The sequence below is a fragment of the Symphalangus syndactylus genome, chromosome X (genome assembly GCF_028878055.3).
Source record: "Symphalangus syndactylus isolate Jambi chromosome X, NHGRI_mSymSyn1-v2.1_pri, whole genome shotgun sequence".
NCBI lineage: Eukaryota > Metazoa > Chordata > Mammalia > Primates > Hylobatidae > Symphalangus > Symphalangus syndactylus.
This window is the reverse complement of record NC_072447.2, coordinates 90,865,777-90,889,462: the sequence shown is the minus strand read 5'-3', so window position 1 is coordinate 90,889,462 and position 23,686 is coordinate 90,865,777. Positions and strand designations below refer to the sequence as shown.

Sequence of the window (23,686 nt, the reverse complement as noted above, 5' to 3'; positions counted from 1 at the left end):
GAATGGTCAAAAGGACCCTTCACTTTTAAATTATTTACAGCAAAGGGTCAGGCTTATTTTATTGAACTTTGTTCCTATACAGTGCTTGTATCTCTGAGATTTTTTTTAAATAATGCATGATGGCTACTGATAAGTCACTACAGTGCCCTTATTTTCTTACTGATATCATCTTCTTCTTGAGAAGAATCTTTAACTGCCATGTAAACCATCTTCTCCCGCTGCATTCGGCTCTGGTCAAGCACTCCAGCTACTGAATGTCCACTGGTGTACTCACTCTCTGTGACAATTTCTGTTCCACCTTAAAAATTAAAACACATATTAAAATAGAGAAGTATCGTGGAATAACCACCTAAATTAATAAGGAGAATATATAGAAATATTTCCCTTTAGAAAAAAAATTAATTCCAAAATAAATTTCAAAGTACTCAGAACATTTTCATATAAATTATACTTTGAATTTTCAGCTATCACTGAGAAATGACAATTATTAATCCTTACATCAAGCTTATATGCCAAGCAGTATATAAGTTTTTTATACATATTTACCCCTTTAACCCTCACAACAGCCCTATAGGTAGCTGTTATTATTATGAGAATTTTATGGATGAGGAAATAGACAGAAGGGGGTTAAGTAACTTATCAAAGGTCACTCAGCTAAGTGACAGGACCTACTTAAAACCTAAGCAGACTGCCTCTAGAATCCATGCTCGTAAACACTCATTATAGTTTCTTAATCTAAATCAAATCCTCTCCAATCATTTGTTTTGATATTTTCTGCTGTAGTATTCTACTCATGCTTGAAAGAATCAAAGAATGACATATTCTGCATTCCTGCTTTATATTCATATACAATTTTTAAAAGTAGACAATTCCCTAAGAAAACATATGAAAAAAAACCCCTTGCTTTGAGAACATTTTTAGACTAGTCCCCAGAAAATATAATAAATTATAACTCCTATTAGAGCAATAAATTAAAATTAGTGTTTATACCTATTTCAACATCATCTTCGGCCTCCGCTTTAAATATATACACTTTTATTACTTCAGAACCAAACCCATCTTCTTTAGCATCTTCTTGTGAACCATCACTGCCAATTTTTAATGGTGTATTCCCCATATGCTCTAATTTCTCTCCAACATCATCCACTACAAAATATAAACAGAAAATTATTTCAGTCAAAAAATACCATTGACAAAAAACAAAAACCAAAACAAGAAAAATTACCACTATTTAGTGGGTGTTAAGCTGAAGTGTAACGTGAAATGTTAACCACCTACCCACTGTATTCACTTAATAATCTATTATGAAGCCATTAAAAGTGTTATGATTCATGAATAATAGACATTGAGGACTTCAAAAAGGTGGGGAGAGAGGAGATTATGAGGGTTGAAAATTTATCTATTGGATATAGTGTTCACTCTTCAGGTGATAGGTACACTAGAAGCCCAATCCCCACCACTACACAATATTACATCCATGTAATAAACCTGTACATGTGCAACATAAATCTATAACAATAAAATTATTTTTAAAATTTAAAAAAGCATCAAGGTTCATGGAAAAACAGTATACAAGATCAGTTATATTACATAATCGCAATTATATAAAAATCTATTTACAGATTTCAATTAATAGATACAAAATACTTAACCATATAGCTTTAATTAAAATGGTTTCCAATTCTATCACTTTCAACATTTTAAGGTAAATCCTAACACCAAATTTAATAACAGAAAAATTAAGAACATAAAACACACATTACTCATAAAATGAGTTCGCATAAACAACAGTTCCCAAATTAAATAGTGGTTGTTTCTAAAACAAATTAGCATACAAGATCTAGGATTAAAAAAAAAACACAGAGAACACCTAAATGACTATAAAAATGGGTTTTCATAAATCATGGAAATAAAATCTTAGTAAATACTCTAATTTCTGCAGGGTCAATGGAAGACAACTTCAAGCCATAAATTTTGTATATATCTAGATTTTGCAATGTATGCTTTATTTCAAAATTATATGTAAGAGAAATAAATGGGTATTTCCTCCTCTTTTTCCTTATCAAAAGAAAATCATATGACTCTCCACTGTATAGTCTTTTAGGATAACATTTAAGTTCACATGAATACTATGCATGAACTATGCAATGAATAGATTAATAAACTGTCCTCTGACCATAAATAATATTCAAACAATATATTCCTCCTAAATATTATATGCCTATAATTTTTTCTTTAATGCTGTTCCTATAAAAACACAAATGTAATCTAAATTGAAAATCTGCTCCTCCTTATTATATATATGTCACAGTACTCAATATGAAACATCAAATTGTGAAGCCCCTACATACATCTAACAATTCCAGAACCATTAAAAACAGAATAAAGTGGCATTAAAAAGCTATTAATTCAGCACTCCTAAAAACAATTTTAGCAAGACCTAAATGGGTCAAAGTCTAGATTTTCCTTACTTCAGTTTCAAACTTGATACATACAACTTGAAAAATATTCCTCAGGCCTTTCAAAATGGTGGAAAACAACACATATCAAAAATTATTTTTACATTGCAGAGCTACTTTAACTTTGTGATTAAATATAAATGATTCTATCCTATTTACAAATTTTAATAGCTTATTGTCTATGAAAGATAGCATCCAAATGATTAAAATAAAGACTACATATTTTCATTCCATCACAGCTCCTAATTATATTACTAAACTTTTGGCAACATTTTTGACAATGGTACAAATTAAAATGAAAAAAATGATTAAGTATTTGATATTACTGGCTTAATAGCTTCTCTTATAAAATAATGTTGAATAAAAATGACAGAAAAAATTATGAGTAAGTTTTCAGAAAAAAACTATATTCTCATTAATTAAAAACAGAATATAAAAAAACTTCAAAAAGTGTCCAAAATACAAACTTTTAGGCTGAAATAACTTACAGTAAATTAATAAAATAATAAAAATACTCTCATTTTATAAATTCTACTTTATTATACATGAATAGTTTAAAGTGATCACAGTTCCTTCTGGGATAAGCTGAGTTAAAACTATAATTCACAAAATTAAAGTTCATGAAATGAAAGTCACATTTTTTTCACCACTTCTTAATAGTTTTGTACCATAATTTTAGCATTAAGTATGAAATTACTAATACTATTCTCTCTGATTCCATTTCTACCTTTTCTTAAGGTTCATACTTTTAAGTTTAATGCATCCATTAATTTTTACTTAGATTCCTCAGAATGAGCAATTTTGAAATGTACTAACTGAACTTACTCTATATTTTAAGTTCACAGAAGATGATAAAACTATTAAAGATGTTGGCATGCAGTTTTAAGAGGTAAACCATCAACCTGACCAAGATTTATTCTATATCCTTTGTTATGGAAAGTACAAAATTAACAAAGACTTAATAGGCAATCAACTGACTTTAGAAATAAGTCCCCAAAGGCCCTTCTTAATGCAGATAATACTCAAAATATCTTAAATTCAAGCTTAACTTTTTTGTTTGTTGTAAGGTATGCAATATTCAAGTCCAATAGTGTTGTTTCTCAATCCAGCAATAAGTAATGAAATACCCACCACAGAATTCTTCTGGCACTAAATATAACATAAGAAAGTGAGGTGTATTGTTTGCTAACACTGCAAAGTTTGGTAACATTCAATATTATTTTATGGCCCACTCGCACAATTTAATTAAAATTTCATTTTAGTAAAATGTACAATATAACATTCCTTTTTAAAAGTTAGGTAGGCTTTTTATCTTATCTGCTGTATGTTACTTACATCTACCAAAATTATACGGTGAGTATGGTATAAAAACTATACAGTATACTGATATACCACAGTGATGGGATTAGGCAATATACAAAGAATCTGTATTTCACAATAGAGTGAAAAAGTGAACAACAAGATAGTCACCTTTAGATTTCAGAGGTATGCCACTCCCAGGTATATACCCAAGAAAACTAAAAATATACACCCACATAAAAACTTGTACATAAATGTTCATGGAGCATTATTCATAATAGCCAAAAAGTGGAAACAACCTAAATGTCCATTAACTGATGGATGAATGGATAAACAAAACGTGATAATACCCATATAATGGAATGTTATTAGTAATACTGAATGAAGTACAGTTGACCCTTGAATAACATAGGTTTGAATTGTGCAGGTCCACTTATCCATGAATTTTCTTCTGCTCTGCTACCTCTGAGACAGCATGACCAACCCTTCTTCCTCTCCTTCTTCAGCCTACTCAATGTGAGGACAATAAGGATGAGGACCTTTATGATGACCCACTTCCACTTAATGAATAGTAAATATATTTTATTTTCCTTATGATTTTAACATTTTCTTTCCTCCAGTTTACTTTATTGTAAGAATACAGAATATAATACATACAACATACAAAACATGTTAATTGACTGTTATTGGTAAGGCTTCTGGTCAACAGTAGGCTGTTAGTAGTTATGTTTTTGGTAAGCTGAAAGTTACATACGGCTTTTCAACTGTGTGTATGTCGGCAGGGGGGGCGGGGTTCAGCACTCCTAACCCCTGCATTGTTCAAGGGTCAAATGTACTGATATATGCTATGACATGAATGACCCTTGAAAACATTATGTGAAGTAAAAAAAGCCAGACATAAAATGCCACATATTGTATAACTCCATTTATATGAAATATCCAGGATAGGCAAATCTATAGAGGCATGGTTGCCTCAGAGTGGATGCACAGGGGGGGTAATAGCTAAAGGGTATAGGGTTTCTTTTTGTGGTGATGAAAAAGTTCTACAATTGATTGTGATGATGGTTGTACAACCCTGTGAATATATGAAAAACCACTTATTTGCACACTTCAAATGGGTAAATAAAAGGATGTGTAAATTATATCTCAAAAAAGCCATTATAGTTTTTAAAATTATAAAGGTGTTAACTTTTTTAACCCTGAAATTAGGGAGGTTTGAATGAGATCTCCCATCATGATGTTAACAAGATATTTTGCTTTATACAAAATTATGTTCCTTAAGCAAGAATCCTCAAGAAAATACTAGTAAACTAAATTCAACAGCACATCAAAAAGTTAAAACACCATGATCAACTAGGTTTCATTCCAAGGATGAAAGGTTGGTTCAACATATGCATATCAATAAATGTGATTTACCACATAAACAGAATTACAAGCAAAAACCATTGATCATTGCAGTAGATATGGGAAAAGCTTTTGATAAAATCAAAATGTATTAGCCCCTCATGATAAAAACCCTCAAGAAACTAGGCATCAAAGGAACATATCTCAAAATAATAACAGCCATTTATGACAAACCCACAGCCAATATCGAACTGAATGAGCAAAAACTGGAAGCATTCTTCTTGAGAACTGGAATAAGACAAGGATGCCTACTCTCATCACTCCTATTCAGCATAGTACTGGAAATCCTAACCAGAGCCATCAGGTAAGAGAAAGAAATAAAAGACATCCAAACAGTAAAATAAGTCAAACTGTCTCTCTTTGCTGATGATATGATTCTATACTTAGAAAACCCTAAAGACTCTGTCAAAGGCTATTAAACTGATAAACAATTTTATTAAGGCTTCAGGATACAAAACCAATGTACAAAAATCAGTAGCATTTCTACACACCAATATCCAAGCTGAGAGCCAAATCAAGAATGCAATTACATGTACAACAGCCTCAAAAAAATACCCAGGAATATATTTAACCAAAGAGGTGAAAAACCTCTACAAGGAGTACTATAAAACACTAATAAATGAAATCATAGATGACACAAACAAATGGAAGAACATTCCATGCTCAAGGATTGGAAGAATCAATATCATTAAAATGGACATACTGCCCAAAGCAATCTACAGATTCAATGCTATTCCTATCAAACTACTAACGTCATTTTCACAGAATTGGAAAAAACTACACTAAAATTCATATGGAACCAAGAAAGAAATAGCCAAAATAACCCTAAGCAAAAAGAACAAAGCCAGAGGCATTAATTACCTAACTTGAAACTACACTACAAGGCTACAGTAACATAAACAGCATGTTACTGGTACAAAAACAAACACATAGACCAAAGGAACAGAAAAGAGAATCCAGAAACAAAGCCACATAACTACAACCATCTAATCTTTGGCAAAATCAACAAAAGTAAGCAATGGGAAAGGACTCTCTATTCAATAAATGGTGCTGGGATAGCTGGGAAGCCATATCCAGACAAATGAAACTGGACCCCTATGTTTCACCATACAAAATTTAGCCAAGATGGACCAAAGTTTAAAGATAAAACCTCTAGCCATAAGAATCCTAGAAGAAAACCTAGTAAACACTATTCTGGACATTGGCCTTGAGAAAGAATTTATGACTAAGTCCCTAAAACCAATTGCAACAAAAGCAAAAATTGACAAGTCGGAACTAATTAAACTAAAGAGCTTCGGCACAGCAAAAGAAACTATCAATGGAGTAGACAGACAACCTACAGAATGGGAGAAAAATATTCACAAATTATGCATCTGACAAAGGTCTAATATCCAGAATCTACAAAGAACTTAAACAAATCAGCAAGCAGAAAACAAGTAACTCCAATAAAAACGGGGAAAAGGCATGAACAGACACTTCCCAAAAGAAAACATACAAGTGGTCAACAAACATAGGAAAAAATGTTCCACATCACTAATCATCAGAGAAATGCAAATCAAAATCACAATGAGACATCACCTTACACCAGTGAGAATGACCATTATCATTATTTTATCATTATTATTATTATTATTATTATTTTGCTTGTTCATACTGACAAAGCTATTTTTAAAAATGTTTTTATTTCAATAGCTTTTTGGGGAATAGGTGGTGTTTGGTTACATGAATAAGTTCTTTAGCAGTGATTTATGAGATTTTAGTGCACCCATAACCCGAGCAGCATACACTGTACCCAATGTTTACTCTTTTATCCTTCACCACCCACAACCCTTTCTCCGGAGTCCCCAAAGTCTAATGTATTCTCATGCTTTGCATCCTCATAGCTTAGCTCCCATATATGAGAGAGAACATATGATATTTGGTTTTCTGTTCCTGAGTTACTTCAGTTAGAATAACAGTCTCCAATTCCATCTAGGTTGCTGCAATGCCATTATTTCATTCCTTTTTATGGCTGAGTAGTATTCCATAGTGTACCACATTTTCTTTATCCACTCGTTGATTGATGGGCATTTGGGCTGGTTCCATATTTTTTTGCAATTGCAAATTGTGCTGCTATGAACATGCATGTGAAGGTATCTTTTTTGTATAACTTATTTTCCTCTGGGTAGATACCTAGTAGTGGGATTGCTGGATCAAACAATAGATTACTTTTAGCTCCTTAAGGGATCTCCACACTGTTTTCCATAGCGGTTGTACTAGTTTACATTCCCACCAACAGTGTAAAAGTGTTCCCTTTTCACTGCATCCAGGCCAACATCTACTATTTTTTTATTATGGCCAGAATGGCCATTACTAAAATGTCAAAGAAACAACAGATGTTGGTGAGGCTGTGGAGAAAAGGGGACACTTAAACACTGTTGGTGGGATGTAAATTAGTTCAGCCACTGTGGAAAGCAGTTTGGAAATTTATCAGAGAACTTAAAACAGAATTACCATTCAACTCAGCAGTCTCACTCTGGGTATACATTCAATGGAAAACAAATCATTCTACCATGAAGACACATGCACTTGTGTGTTCATCACAGCATTATTTACAATAGCAAAGACAGGGAACCAACCTAGGTGCCCATCAACAGTGGACTGGATAAAGGAAATGTGGTACATATACACCACAGAATACTAAACAGCCGTAAGTAAAGAAGAAATCACATCCTTTGTAGTAATATAGATGCTGCTGTGGGTCATTATTCTAAGCAAATTAATGCAACAACAGAAAACCAAATACTGCATGTTCTCACTTATAAGTGGGGTCTAAACATGGGGTCCTCATGGACATAAAGATGGCAACAACAGACATTGGGGATTACTAGAGGTGGGAGGGAGGGAGTGGGGCAAGGACCGAAAAACTAACTGTTGGGTACTATGCTCAGTACCTGGGAGATGGGATCATTCATACCCGTACGAATCCTAAAATAAAAGTTGAAACCAAACAAATGAACAAAAAATAAAATTATATTCCTCAAAGGAGTCCTTGTATTTGATATATGAGGTAGTTATCAAAATAATTATTCTAACTTAGAATATTCCAGAAACTTTTTAAAAAACTTTTGCAGAATTAAATCAGAGAAGATAACACAAGGTATAACTATTCACAATACATGACATCTAAATTTTGCACTACTTTAATATCAAACAGTTTAAATTAATGAATACCCTTTTGAAGACATACTGAATTTTAGTATAGACTACCAACTTTTGCCACATCATTTTACATGATAACCATACTATAGATCTTTAAAAAATGCCACGTTAAGATGTAAATATGGAGTTGCTTTAGTAATCCATATCTATTTAAAAATAGGTAACAATATTTGCAGTCTTTTAGTGGCTTACATTATTCTCTTAAAAACAATGTAAAAATTCACCTTCAAAAGTGCTTATAGAAGGAAAAAGGTAACATGCCAAACTTCAGAATCAAATTCACAAATTAAATAAATCTACTTTATTTTCAGTTTTAAATTCACTAATACACATATACATACGATCACTTTATACACACATACACACACACTCTACCTGGCAATAAACTTCCCAGTCAACCATTTTTGTATTTTAAAAAGAAAAGAATAAAAATCTTCCTGGAAAAGTAAAAAAAAAATTGTCTAATCTTAACTACTTGTAGCATGATCCCTTCAAATTTAATAACTAATATGCCTACTTCTTTAAGCTCCATCGATAACTTATCAAGATATATTTTATTTTTGTTGCTGCTCTCATTAACCCATCATTTAAAATGAGAACAAAATATTTCTATCTTCCCGCTTCGGATAGAATGTTTTAAGAATCTTGCAAAGCAGGCTAAAATAAACATGTTAAATAGCTTTGCATAGAATATACACGCACATATTTAGGCAAATGCAATATAAACACAGGGAGAACTGTAGGACATTATCTGAGTTTATGATTTACTTTTCAAGTATTTAATTTAAAAATCAATACAACATTTCTTAACATATTCTGCTTAAGTTCCTAAGAAAAACTTAATTGACAATTCCAGTGCCTGTCATATCAAAAAAAAGCAGTGGCTACATAAGAAAGTTCCCATGTTGAAATATATATATTTATCATTAAAATTTTGTATCAGTTAATGTTCTTGTTGCTGCCAAATCTATACCTCTATTTTAAGATACTAATAAACTGCATTATTTTACTTCATTTCAGGTATGAATTTTCACTGAATTAAAAACATCAGTAAACTCAAAACAGCATCTTAATGACACTGCTTCAAAAAATTATTTTTCAAAAAGATTCCCCTATAACTTTTATTGAATATATCCCTCATCCCAGAAAACTTTTCCAGATGATATAAATCAATCTCCTGAGTAATTATGGGCTTTATGTTTCACTTACAAGATATCATTAAGTAGTCTTCAGAAGTGCTCTTGACATCATCATCATCATCATCTTCGGTTTTTATAGTAACTGTAGAACCAGGAACACCTCCAGCTGCTTGAATCACAGTTTCTGTATCTGAATTAGTTACAAGAACCTCCTCTGATACCATTGTGGGAGAGTCGACTCCTGAAACACAATCTTGGACCACATGTTCTAAGTGTCCATTAGGACCAGTAACAAGGTCAGCCACGAATACCTGCTCTGGTACCCTAACAGTTTCTGTAATTAATTCAGAAGTCAAGATGTGATCACCATCATCTTCTTCTAAATCCTCTTCAATGGCAACATCAGCTTCAAGTACCGCTTCAGGAACAATCACACCTTCTGTTACTACATCAGTCTCTGTGATGATATCAGGTCCATGGACAACTTCAGCTGCAAGGCCATGATCAAGAGTTATCCCATCATCTGTGACAACATCAGAAACTAATACAGCTTCAGGAACTGAAACAACAATATGGTCTCCATCGATATGTGCAGTACCAGCCATTCCAGCCACTATAATACAAACAATTATCCAAAAAAGGTAAAGTTATTTTATTAATTTAGAGTACTGTATTTAATAAATCAAATGCTATAAATATTTCTTAAATATTAAGTAATCTTGGCTAAATAAATCATTTTTTAAAATCATTGACGATTTAACTGCAATTCAAATCACCAACAACCAGGAATTGGGTTAGAGTTGGGTGAAAACAATGTTAGTAAAATCTACATGAAGACCTTAAAATAATATACTTTATTTTCAAGTAAAACATAAAAGCCATAATGAGATATCACTACATTCCAATTAAAACAGTTAACATAAAAAACAGTGATAGCACCACAGGCGGGTGAGGATGTGGAGAAACTGGATTTCTCAAATGTTATTGGTGCAAATGTAAAATAGTAGCAGCCACACTCTCAAAATAGTTTGGCATTTCTTTTTTTCTTTTCTTTTCTTTTTTTTTTTTTTTTCTTTGAGACGGAGTCTCACTCTATCGCCCAGGCTGGAGTGCAGTGGCGCGATCTCGGCTCACTGCAAACTCCACCTTCCGGGTTCACGCCATTCTCCTGCCTCAGCCTCCTGAGTAGCTGGGACTACAGGCACCCGCCACCGTGCCCGGCTAATTTTTTGTATTTTTAGTAGAGATGGGGTTTCACCGTGTTAGCCAGGATGGTCTCGATCTCCTGACCTCGTGATCCACCCATAGTTTGGCGATTTCTTACAAAACTAAATATGCACTTACTATACAATCCAACCATTGCAATCTTGGGCATTTTTCCCCAGAAAAATGAAAATATATGTTTATACCAAAAACTGTACAGAAATATTCCTAACAGCTCATAGTAGCTATTACTCATAGTAGCAAAAAATTAGACACAACCCAAGTGTCCTTTAGCAGGTGAATGGTTGGTTCCACCAATTCTGGCACATCCCTACTATGGAATACTACTCAGCAATAAAAATGAACACACTATTGATACATTCAACAACCTGAATTTCCTCCAGAAAATTTTGCTGAGGGAAAAAAAGACAATCACCAAAAGTTATGATACTGTATAATGTATAAATGGAATAATTTATATTATCTCAAAACAATAAAACTATAGAGATGGAGAACAGACTATTGGTTGCCAAGGGTGTCTGTGTGTGAGTGTGTATGTGTGTGTCTGTGAACACACAGGGATGGCATATATATATAGTGATAGAACAGCTCTGCATCTTCATTGTGGTGGTATTTACATAAATCTATATGTGGGATAAAACTGCATAGAATATATACACTCACACACACACATGAATGTATGTTAAAAATGGTGAAAACTGAATTAGGTCTGTAGTCTAGTTAACAGTAACGCGTGAATGTCAATTTCCTGGTTTTTGTATTGTACTACAATACAAAATAGTTATGTAAGATGCCACCATTACAGAAGATAAGTAAAGGGTACATGGACTCTATGTACTCCTTTGCTCTATTGCTTGTGAGTCTATAATTGTTTCAAAAAATTAAAAAGGCACAAAAACGTAAAAGGATACTAATATGTTAAGCGAGTTAATAAAATATCCTATTATAAAATATGCGTCATAAACATGAAAGTGTCTGAACTTCTTTAACTTATAATAATTACTATATCCAAAATTGGAAGGCATCTTTCAACACCTGATTTAGGGGGAAAAACTCTCTACTCATCTTAGACTAACATTTGGTTTGATAATAGTAAATCTGTAGGAATAAAGCTTTAATGTTTTTCTTGAGCAGCATGGTAAACACCAACTCCTACCTGCCCTGTAAATATTGTGTGAGTGTAAAATCCCTTCATGAGGAATTCTGCTAAGTTCTGCTCCCTGAGGTGGTACAACAACAAATTAAGAGGCTTTGTGGATCTGGTTGTAATAAATTATCTACAAGAAATCATCCAGTACAAAACCTTTTGATCACTTTCTATAAAGTAGTACCTGAAAGAGTGTTATTTGTCATATAGTGTTCATTATTTTTAATCAATTCATTATGGAAGTTAGTTACCAAGTTAGGATGGAGACCAATGGACACCATCAATACACTAACACATCAAAGAAAAAGGTGAAAAGGGAAAGCTGAGCTTTCAACAGCGTTTTTGGGATACTTTCCTTTCAACCCTTTTAAATCCTCACCGTCTCAAACTCTCATCTAAACCACTAAATTACCCCAAAAGGACACAGCCACAATCCTGGAAGTCTGGTACACGAAGAGAGTATGTATAAAACAAATATTTTTAATTCGGTTGTTACTCCACTGGGCATTTCAGAAATGGGGAGGAGGTGGGGGTTCAAATTTAGCATTTAATCAGACTGGAAATGTGGTTTTTTAGCAAGGAAAAAATTAAAATATTAATCCTGTAAAATTAACTGTACTGGAATTCTATATATCTAAACAATAAAATGACTAATTCACAAAAATCTTTTCACAAACCAAAGATTTAAAATATGGGAAATTCCATTTATTTTAGAACACTGCTGAAGATTAGTCTGGTTCCTGAAAGTAGACCATCAGGAAGGAAAGAAGGGTAGAATAATGCTAGTGGGGACCTGGGTTCAGATCAACCTGGTTGGGTGGACTCTAAGAAGATAGACTGAAGGAACAGTGCTAGTTCACCTAGCCTCTAGCAAGAACTTACAAGTCAAAATAGATCAGATCTAAAAAACTAAATAAATAAATCCAAATATGTTTGTTTATCCTGAACCAAATGCTCTCAAGGATCCTAGACCAAGAATTGATAAGTCCCTCACAGGGTACCAGCAGATTACTTAGACCAAGATCCAAGATATCTCTTATTAAATTTTGTTTGTTCTTCTTATCAGTTCATCTGTTAGATTCCACTGACTTTCTAAACAAAGTCACTTAGCTATAGATTAGCTATATTTATTGAGCACTGACTATCCAACAAGCAACCTGCTAATACAAGTATCATCTCATTTAATCTGTATAAGGTGAGTGCGATTATTCTCATTTTAAATAAGGAGAAACTATGGTTTACAGATGTTATATAAGGTTGCCACAAGGTCCTGGCTGGAAACTGAACTCATTGTTTGACTCCAGACTGCCTTTTTTCTACTTGCCTGGGAAGAGGTTAGAGTATATTTACCCTAGATACTGTTTTTTAAAGAGATGTGTAAGATTAACTAAGTGAGGCACAGCTAGAGGAATAGCTTAAGATAAACAGTAAAATGGCCTATCACGTGGTCGCTCATTTAAATTTTAAATCATTTGGTAAACAGCATTAAATTGCATTAATAATTTATCTTACTAGCTTAGAAAATTATAAACAATAAGAAAAAATCATTTAAAAAGTATAAAATTAAATGATTAGGCAACAGTAAGAAACATGTCCTGATTTCAAGTATTTCCCATTTTATTAAAGTTATTCCATTTAAATACGAATACTTGGAACATCACCAGAATGACAGCATAAAATCTGTTACATGTCAGGTCTGTCTTGGGCCACTATCTAAGGGTGTTTTGCTATTTATATCCTAAAACAACACAGACTTTTTGCAGCATTAAAATCTTAAACAACTATTAAATTCAATCTCATACTTCAAGGACAGCTATTATACTGAGACACCAGCAAGGTTATTGAACAAAGTTGTAAATTTCTAAGTCTCAAATACTCTTCAAAACAAATTGGTCCAATGAATTCTGCATTAAATTAATGTTTCAGATTTTCTGTATTGTACCAACCAAGAACCTTACAGAATTTGGAGATCTTGTGCCACAGTGTTCTTATTTGGTTACCTCTGTGTATGTTAAACTCTAAGTTTCACAAATGTCAATAATTTATGGGCTGCAAATATCTAAGTTTTGACGCTGACAAAATTTAAAGAGAACGTATCTAATTTCTAATGAAATTTTAGAATTTAGAAATTTTAACAGGGAGGTAAAATAAGCATGGGGGGGCTGCTTTCAGAAGAAATCTAAGTTATCAGGGCTAAAATTTCCAAAAGTCCCCCAATAAAGGTCTTTTTAGGTTTAGGTCTGTTTGACAACCTTTGCATTTCACAAAATATCATACAAAAAATGAAAATGCCTATAAATGAAATTGTGCTGGGAACTGCATATCAAAAACAGAGTGAGAGTTACTGCCTTTTAAAAGTTCAGAATTTACCAAGGACAAATGGAAACTTAACATATTTCAGGTCAACATTATCCCTAAGCACAAACGAGTGAGCATTACCCATATTAGTTATTCTTGATCTAATAGCAAATTCAGAAAAATAGTCTCACCAAAAATGCAAAAGTAATTTAATTGCTATTGATTTATATACCTTGATTTAAGAGAGCATAAAAATGAAATTTAAAAAGAATGCATCATTTGTAAAAACCACTAACTCAAAATACTACCAGACAGTTAAATCATAAACAGGTATATAACAACAAAAACAACAAAAAGTGTCTTTAAACTTTTTTCTGATATAAATCAGTTTACTCTATTAAATTCATTTTAGAGAGGGCTTTAAATAATAATATGAAAATACTAATTAAAAATTAGGAGTTTGCAAACCTTTCAATTTTATTATTTATAAAAAGGGAGGGGAGAGTGAATGAAAATCTTACTTTCTACATATTTATGCAGCTATAATTGTGTATAGGTATATGTGTGTATATATATTCTCCTCAATTTACATGAAAAAAAAAATTCCAAGAGGCTGTGCTATTTATTCTGTGGTTTCAGATATGCCTTGGCATACTATCACACACCTCCAAAGGCACTCATACTCCAATCTAAGATGCAAAGCTTACTTTGTCAAACACAAAATATTTCTAGTGGATTAAAAATATTTCAACAACCCAAATATCTATCAACTGATAAACAAATAAATCAAATGTGGTGTACTCATACAACGGAATATCATTGGCAGTGAAAACGAATGAAGTATATACTGATACATGCTATAACATGGATGACACTTACAAACATGCTAAGTGAAAGAAGCCAGACACAACGACCATATATGATTCCACTTATATAAAATGTTCAGAATAATTAAATCCACAGACAGAAAGATTAGTGGCCGCCTAGGGCTGATGGGGAGAGGCAGAATGGGGAATGACTGCTAATGGGTATGAGGTGTTTTTTTTTAGGATAAGAAAATGTTCTAAAACTAGGTACTAGTGATGGTCATACAATTTTGTGAATATGCTAAAAACCATTGAATTGTATACTTTATAAAAATGGATGAATGGAATGGTATGTGAATGTATCTGAATAAAAAGTAAAGAAGAAAACACATATATGTTAAATATTTCAATATGCATATTCTATTCCCCTAACAACTAAAAGAATAAAAGTAGTAGATGTAATAAAGGAGTAATTAATTCTAAAGACATTGAGGATAAACAATGGAAAGGAAGGTTAAAAGGAACATTATGTAAATATTCACCAGCACCAATCAGATTTTTTTTCATCTTTTGAAAGGAATCACACTTTACTAGCTAATATAGCCAACCTCTTCAGAAATGAAGTGAGTTTTGGCACTTTACCAAATGCTATAGGAGAGGTAATATTTTGTATTAAATGGAGAAACTACTATAATACTTCCATTTTAAAAAATATCTTATTTTAAAAGGTAAAAAAGTAAAGTTGACATTTCAACCAAAATTTATTTATCATACTGAAATTCCAGTGTTCCATTATTCTAAAAACTATCAACGCTCTACTAAAGAATTCATGGGAATATCTTTAATCTCTTACTCTTTGGCCCTATTATCCTTCCTCTAGAATTTATTGATGAGGTTTTTTTCACCCAAAGTCATTTCTAAATCATCCGTAGTCAACACAATTCACTTAGCTTTCAGAAGAATACATCCATGATTTCTTTGTATTTCATCAATTAACTCACATCCAATATTGGACTACTTAACTTTATTCATCAGAAAGAAATGTCAAAGAATTCTATAACTGGAGAGGACCTTAAATGTTATCTAGTGCAGTCATTATAAAAGGGAATTCAGTAATTTATCCAAGTTTACACAGCTAGTTAACAGCACTGCCATGACTAGAATATGGCTTTACTGACTTCCGTTACTGTGGGATTTACTACAGGGGACCAAATGATACATTCAACCACATTATCAACGAACAGTAGTAGCATTTTCTTAACTTAGCAAAGTATCACAGTTCTATTCCCTCATCACTAATTTCAGCTTCAACAATTCCATATTACCTCGTTTCCTGTTCTTTTATCGCAGTTCACTATTTGTCTTTTCTGCTTTCACTCCAATCTTATCTTCAACTCTTTTGATCTCATCCCTGCCTTTTATACTTCAAATAGCTCTATCTCCTCTGTAATTCAGATCATCCCTGGCCAAATTCAGTTTATTTGTTGAATGTCAATGGATTCTTGGCATCCTCTTCAAAATGAGTACTGTTAAGAGGCTACTTACAAACCTAGCCACAAGAGTAAGGACTCTTTTTTTTTTTTTTTTTTGAGACTGAGTCTCATTCTGTCACCAGGCTGGAGTGCAGTGGCACCATCTCAGCTCAGCTCACTGCAACCTCCGCCTCATGAGTTCAAACAATTCTCCTGCCTCAGCCTCCTGACTAGCTGGGACTACAGGCGTGCTCCACTACGCTCGGCTAATTTTTTGTACTTTTAGTAGAGACGGGGTTTCACCATGCTGGCCAGAATGGTCTCAATCTCTTGACCTCGTGATCCACCAGCCTTGGCCTCTCAAAGTGCTGGGATTACAGGCATGAGCCACCAAGCCCGGCCTCTTTTTTTTTGTTTTAAAAAAAAAAAAAAGAGAAAGAAAAATGTATTCTAATGGTAACAACTTTCTGTGGAAATAGCATCACAGTGATAATCACCTAGTGCATGATTTTGCATATCACCATATAAGCATCTTATTTTTTTAGTTGATATAAGCACTTCTTTTTCCAACTTTATTAACAATGCAACTTAAAATGTGTTTTAGAAAGCCAGTTTAACATTTCCTACACCTGAGAGCTGATATATACTATCAGAACAGAATGTGATATAATTATGCAGTTATTTATGTAAATTGAGTTTTTCATTTCCAGTAACATACTACCACTATATTTCAAGTGTCCCTAACACAACCTTCCCCTAAATTGTAAGAGTGATGTTAAGTAGACCACTGACACACAGCTTTATGAGAATAAGCTCTACAAATATATTTTCCTAGTAAAAGAACAAGTTTTCATTGTAATTCACCCCTTCCTCAACTTATTTATTTTTATTATCCCCTTACTTTTAAAAAAGAAGAAAATACAACAAAGAAAATGCTTTACCAAAATCTTGCATAATCATGGTATGGGCCATTCTAGAGTCTGGCGTGTGCAATCCAAGACTTCCACCACCTGAATCCATACTTAGCAAAGTTCATTCACCAATATCTGCAAAAGAAATGGCTTTTAAAATAGTTTTAATACATTTAGCCCAAAGTTAGTTGTTTTGAGAAAAAAATGCAATTGACAATATGCCTTTCAACCAAGTGTGGAAAGCTTCATTACAAAAGAAAGCAAAACAAAGAAAAACCATGGTTAGATGCTTTGTGTGACAACCATAAATAAAAGAAGTGCCAAGTGGAAGTAAACCAAAAATAATGGAGACGAAGGCACAGTCAAGCTGATGAGCCATAGGGAAGTGGTAGAAGAAAGCAAAACAACAAAACTGCAGTGCTAAAGTTCCAGTTAAAACACAGGTTATAAAAGAAGAACGAGATGACAACAAATAATAGTTAGGATATTTATACATTACTAGAGGACTCAGATGTCTAGTATTAGTGAATTTCATCCACTGGCTCTCATCCATTTCTTCCAGACCCAGATCAGCCCTGCAGCGGAGCTCTGCAGATAAACTTGTATTCACCTCTGGCTCCCAGGGTTCTACTTATAATGTAAAATGTTCTATCCCAGTTTCCCCGGAGTTCTTTGAACCAGTAAGGACTTCTGGCCTCACTCTACTACATTCTCTTGTCTCAGTTTTGAGGACTCATGAAACATGACTGCTTCCTAAATATGGTAAAAATAAGATCGATCACATACAAACATTTAGCAAATTATTTATCTCAGCATATCATTTACTTGTAATTGTACAAATGACTTTTTATTAGTGATTAATAAAATTATGCTAGCTTCATGGTGGTTTTGAAAACAAGGGCTCAATCTATTTCATTTCAAATGACTTATCCTATATTTACGATCATTTGATAGTATGGAACATAAAGTCAGATGCTGTCACTCAATATATTTCTTAGACATATATACGTGCATTTTCTCTTCAAACATAAGATTCTAAGTAAATCAACAAAAACCTGTCAATTTTATAAGGCATTTATCTCCTTTTCACATAGCAGTGCTTAATAAATTGTACCATATTGCACAACAGATAAAGCTGCATCCTTAATGAAAGTTTCAGAAAGGTGACACGTAATACAGCTTAATATATTCTTAAATAAAGGGGGATGGCTAAATTGGTATTCAGGAGGCAGGAGAGTCTCACAGAGGAACCCCTATCACTATTTCAGGTGTATACATAAATATGCTACAGAAGTAGGTGACATTTCTGTACAACAAACGATTCAGACAATTACTTTATATATGAGCAAAACTTCACATTTTTAGAAATTCTTAGTTGTGTATCTTTTTTCAAATGCCACATTGTTTTCTGCTTTGCTATTATGCAAAATGAGGCCCAGAGGCCAAGACAGTTCACAATAAACTACCTGTGTGTTAACAAAATAAATCTGAAAGAGACTTGTTCTTAACATTTAAAACAGTGTACTATTTGGATTTTAATTAGAGTAATTACTTTCTTTACCACATAACTAATAGAACAACTACAAATGTCTTAAAATGTTTTTTAAAACTTAATTTTATTTAACTGTTAAATAAGATAAAACAATAAATAATTTGTTAATCACCTTTATATGAGTGTCTCGAAGAAACTGTAGATTTTCTTACATAAAGTAAAATCTGCAGTAATTTCTTTTTATTTTTCCTTCTGTGCTATGTTATTTTCTTTGAGAAAACGCTCTCTTTACCTATTAGAAAAATACATTCAAAATCAGATACTTTAAAATATTTTAAACTAAGTTTCTTACACAACTTAATATTTTTCTTTACACCTGAACTTGCATAGTGAGGCTGGGAAGGGTTCATATGCTCAAATCTATAGTAATCTTAAAAGCAACCCAAAGGATTCCAACAAAAACAACTACTGACTACATTAGCAACGTTATTATACTTAGAATGCTACCACTTGATTAAACCAAAATCTTCTCTAAAGCACATCTTAAAAATCACAAACAACACCTTATTTTAGAAAGTGAAAGAGAATCAAGGGCAAGCTTTATCCTTGCCAAATCCATACTGAAAAGTCTTCACTAGCACTCAATGAAGTGTAAAAATTACAACACATAGTGCAACTATTATAAAAGTATTACACTGTGTGAATACCAAATAAATAAACCGGGGTATCTTTCCCCACATAGGAAGTTTCAATAAAATCAATAATAAATGAGGTATGAAAAGAGCAGTGTGTTAAGTATTTAATAATCATTAGAGATAGCTAGGCTTCTTGGTCTTCTCTAGAGTGTATCTCACATCCTTATTGAATGGAGATAACCCACCAAGTACGCTTCAAGTAAACATCTTTCCATTAATGCATGGGGAGTAGAAATCACAAAAAGAAAATCTGTCTCTTCTAACATAGCTCATTCAGGACCTAGCTTCTTAGTGATGTCAATAGGGTGACAGATAGACGAGAAATGGTAAGGCGGCAGAACAAGAGAATGCGAAAGTAGTATTTGCAGAGATGGGAGACAAAGGAGCCCTGGCAAGTAGCAGTATTGCAGCTTTGGACGCAGCCCTCCTCCCGCATAAGTCTCCTTTTCCCACGACCATGCCAAGTTTCAATCATTTCGAGCAGAATGCACACACGTGCCCTCTGAGGTATTACCCATCTGACTAGATCTTAAACCTAACAAGAGAACCTTCGCAGTAGAAAGGAAGAAACCGATGAGACAAGAATACCCTTTCCCCTCCTCCCTCCTCTCACTTGGTGCAGCGGTCGCCACCGCTGCTACCCACGCCGCGCTGCCCAGCCCCTCAGCCTCCTCCAGCTTCCTCTGCCCCGCTACGTGGGAGACGGTTGGGAACCAAAATGGTGGTGTTTTAGTGTAGGCGACAGTTGTCGCACACGCCCCCCCCTCCCCCCAACTCCCAGGCTCTGACGGCTCCCAATCCCCTAAAATGCCGATTCGGTGCCACTTCCTCGCACACGCCGCCATCCCTCGCGCATTCCAAAGGTTACTATTAGCTCGGTCAGGGGGCGGGGGCGAGGCGACTGGGGCGCCAGTGAAAGGAATATGGGATGGAGGGATAGCTGAGAGAAAATGCCAGGGGGACGCTGCATTCTTCACTTCACCGTTTTGTTTTCCGCCATTTTCCCGTCACCCTAAACCACCGACGGTCTCAACGACGGCTCTAGCTCCCTGGGGCTCTGGCCTAGGGAAAGAGGAGGTTGGCTAAGGGGGAAAACCCTTACTTCCCTCAATTCCTCCAGCCCCCGGCTGCGGCTGAAGAGGAAAACTCCGCCCGAGGCGGGAGGAAAGCTCAGGGACTGGACGCCACTTCCATTGTTCCCTTCGCCCTACGCTACACGCTGGGTGTGAGCCTCTCCTCCCCTCAGACAAGAGACAGTGAACGCGGTGGATCCACGTCCCTCTAGTTTCTCGTCAGGAGTCTCCTTACCTGCTGCTGCAGCTACAGCTGCCGCTGCTGCTGCCGCCGCCGCTGCCGCCGCCGCCGCCTCCGTGCCGCCAGTCGGACTGTGACCGCGCTCTGGATGGCTGCGGGGGGCGGCAGCTGTGGATCCCTTAAGGTCCTCACATTCGGGTTTCCGAGGTTCCGCAGCCCGAGCCAATCACAATCTACTCTGCGTCTGGGAGGCGCGCCGCCTCGTTCTCCTTTATATTGCTGCTGACATGCTGAGGTTGCATTACGTCACGCTACCCTTGCTGCAGGGTAGGGGGCCAAAGGGGGGTCTCGTGCACGCGCGCGCGCGGGAGTTCGAGGCGCCCGCGCTAGGTTAGTGCGAGACCCCGCCGGCTTGCGGCGGGGGCTGAGCGCCGGCCAAGTCCAAGTGCGCAAGCCCAGATCTTGGCGCGCCCCTGAGGAGTTTCTGTGGGAAGATTTTCTGTTTTCCAGGTTTCCCAAGGGAAACGAAGAAAGGGAGGGGGAGAATCAATGACTGAACCTCTAATAGATGTTGGACGACGTTAAAAAAGAAATGTATCGGCCCTACCCTCGAGGATTTGACAAATTAGACTGACCAGAGTGATAAGAGGTATGCCTCACCCCAATAAAACCTGTGTGTGTTACAGTTTCCCTTCCTCCCTCCCTTCATTTCTTTTCTATTTTGTAATGGTAGACAATTCGATGAAGAAAGTGAAGGAGAGTGAAGAAAGGTATAGAAAGGAAAAGGTGAACAAGGGGCCTCAATGAAGTGGACACTAAATATCTCATGAATGTGTCACTTTCAGCTTCTGTCTGCAAAAAGTGGGAGGACAGTGAGAAATTCATTGGGTGAGGGGTGGGGAAAAGGGTGATGAGATGTGATGAAAGGTAGGTGGGGACTAGATTGCGTAAGCAAAGGGTCTTATGTTTTGCCTATTTTAGCTTTAATTCTATAAGCATTTGGAATCAATAACAGTGTTTAAGCAGGGAAAGGATAGGATCCTAAAGAAAGTAACTCTTTATCTTTGCAAATCATTTGAATATTTACAAATAAAGCATGTTATTATTCTAGATTCTAGATACATTCTTCAGGTCTCTATAACCTAATATACCACTAAAGCTTTTGGTAAAATTATAGAAGATGTGAAAGTCCTAGCACAGTACCTGGCTCATAGTAGACCAGGAGTCGGCAAACTTTCCATATAAAGGGCCGGATAGTAAATATTTTATTTTTGTAAATAAATAGTAGTAAGCAAAATATTTTTTGAGGGCTATAGCGTCTCTGTCACAACTACTCTGCTCTGCCATTGTAGCCCCAAAGTGGCCATAGACACATTCAGCAGAATGAGGAGATATAATTTCCAAGCTTGAAAAGGGTGAAATCCAGTTATTACTAAAACGTGAAGTATGATAAATAGATAGATAAGAGATTGGTAAATTACCTTCCAGTGTGAGGTTCAAAGTTTCTCTGCAAGAAATGCACTTTCTGCAAAGCCCGTCCACAGTGGGCACAGAGAAGGAGCATGCTCGTGTGCGCGCATGTGGTGTGTGTGTGTGTATGTGCATATGTGCATGTGTAATGATGGTAAAATATTTGTTTTCCTTACTTTTGAGTTCCAGGGAGAGATAAGTGAGCATGGCTGTGTTCCAGTAGAACTTTATTTATGAACGCTGACATTTGAATTTTATTTCATCTTAATGCGCAGTGAAAAATTATTCTTCTTTGAATTTTTTCAACAATTAAAAATGTAAACATCACTCTTAGTCATAGTCCATAGAATAACAGGCAGCAGTCCAGATTTGGCTTGTTGGCCATAGTTTGCCCACCTCTGTAGGTTTCATTTACTTAAGCTTTTATTTTCCATTCTAGAAGAAGAAAGAAATTTTTATGAGTGTGTCCTCATACATGACATTTTTCTATGTTGGATAGCCTGGCAAATACTACTTATAGTCTTGTCCCATGGCAATTCCAACAGGACACTCAAGGAAGAAAGCTGAGAAAGATGTGGGGTTTTTACATCAATCACCTTTATGAATGGTACACTGTGGGAGATAATTTTTAAAACCTGAAGGCCATCCTTGCTCTTCCGTCTTTCTCCAAACATCTAGTCAATGAAAATATCCTGAGAATTCTTCCTCTTTAATATCTATGGAATTAATCCCCCTTTTACCTATTATCATTACTTTGTTCAGGTTCACATACCTTCATAACTGGATTATTGCAACACCTTGCTAACTAGTTCCTCTGTGTCCATTTACTCACCAATTTCCCAAATCAAAAATGACAAAATCAGAAAAATATATCAAATTGATTCTCCCCATTCCATTTTCACTTCAGTGAGGCCCTCACCAATGGGACAGTAGTAATAGTCTTCTGACTTATTTCTCTGCTCCACTTGATATCTTTTACAGTGTAGAGTCTACACCATCACTGAATTCACTTGCATAACAAAACAAACAAAACTGATTATCTTACTCCCCTGCTTAAACATTGCTATCAATTTCCACTAGAAGTCAAGGATAACACCCAGACAAGTACAAAAAGAGAGTTTTGGGAATCCCAGCTGGGGGATGTCCTTTAGATATTTGGCCAATACTTATTTAAAGGAAGAAACTGACTAATAAATGGGAAACTGACTAATAAATGGGAAAAAAAACTGTTAGACCTGGCTGTTTATGCTATTTTGGAAAATAGTATTGTTTTTATATGCATGTGTTAGCATTTTTGAAGTTTCATATTAGTCTCAAGACCAATAATATTAATTAGGTACTATAAACTTTGTAATTTGTAGCTTCTTTGTTGTGTAGGTGGTTCACATCATTCCCTCTACTAGCCTTGGTAATCC

At 35.0% G+C, this 23,686-nt stretch overlaps 1 protein-coding gene and 1 long non-coding RNA gene across 6 annotated transcripts in view; one reads left to right on the top strand and one right to left on the bottom strand.

The window, feature by feature from the left end:
- ZNF711 (zinc finger protein 711) overlaps nt 1-20,955 on the bottom strand; it is a 28,832-nt gene extending 7,877 nt beyond the window's left edge. For 2 of the 5 annotated variants that reach the window (XM_055267303.2, XM_055267308.2), the window contains exons 1-6: nt 19,025-19,088; nt 17,855-18,113; nt 17,391-17,495; nt 9,573-10,115; nt 991-1,146; nt 161-298 (exon numbers count right to left, since the gene is read on the bottom strand). In XM_055267303.2, coding sequence (XP_055123278.1) covers nt 161-298; nt 991-1,146; nt 9,573-10,115; nt 17,391-17,469 — 916 coding nt within the window. In that variant the 5' untranslated portion in view covers nt 17,470-17,495; nt 17,855-18,113; nt 19,025-19,088. Of the gene's footprint in view, nt 1-160; nt 299-990; nt 1,147-9,572; nt 10,116-17,390; nt 17,496-17,854; nt 18,114-19,024; nt 19,145-20,855 lie in introns of those variants that run through there. The other 3 variants (XM_063634283.1, XM_055267302.2, XM_055267309.2) reach the window with 3 other exon arrangements.
- A 216-nt stretch (nt 20,956-21,171) lies between these two features.
- The window catches only part of LOC134735952 (uncharacterized), a 97,778-nt gene continuing 95,263 nt past the window's right edge, over nt 21,172-23,686 (top strand). The window contains exon 1 of the long non-coding RNA XR_010119556.1: nt 21,172-21,450. This is a non-coding gene — a long non-coding RNA (uncharacterized lncRNA). The remainder of the gene's footprint in view (nt 21,451-23,686) is intronic.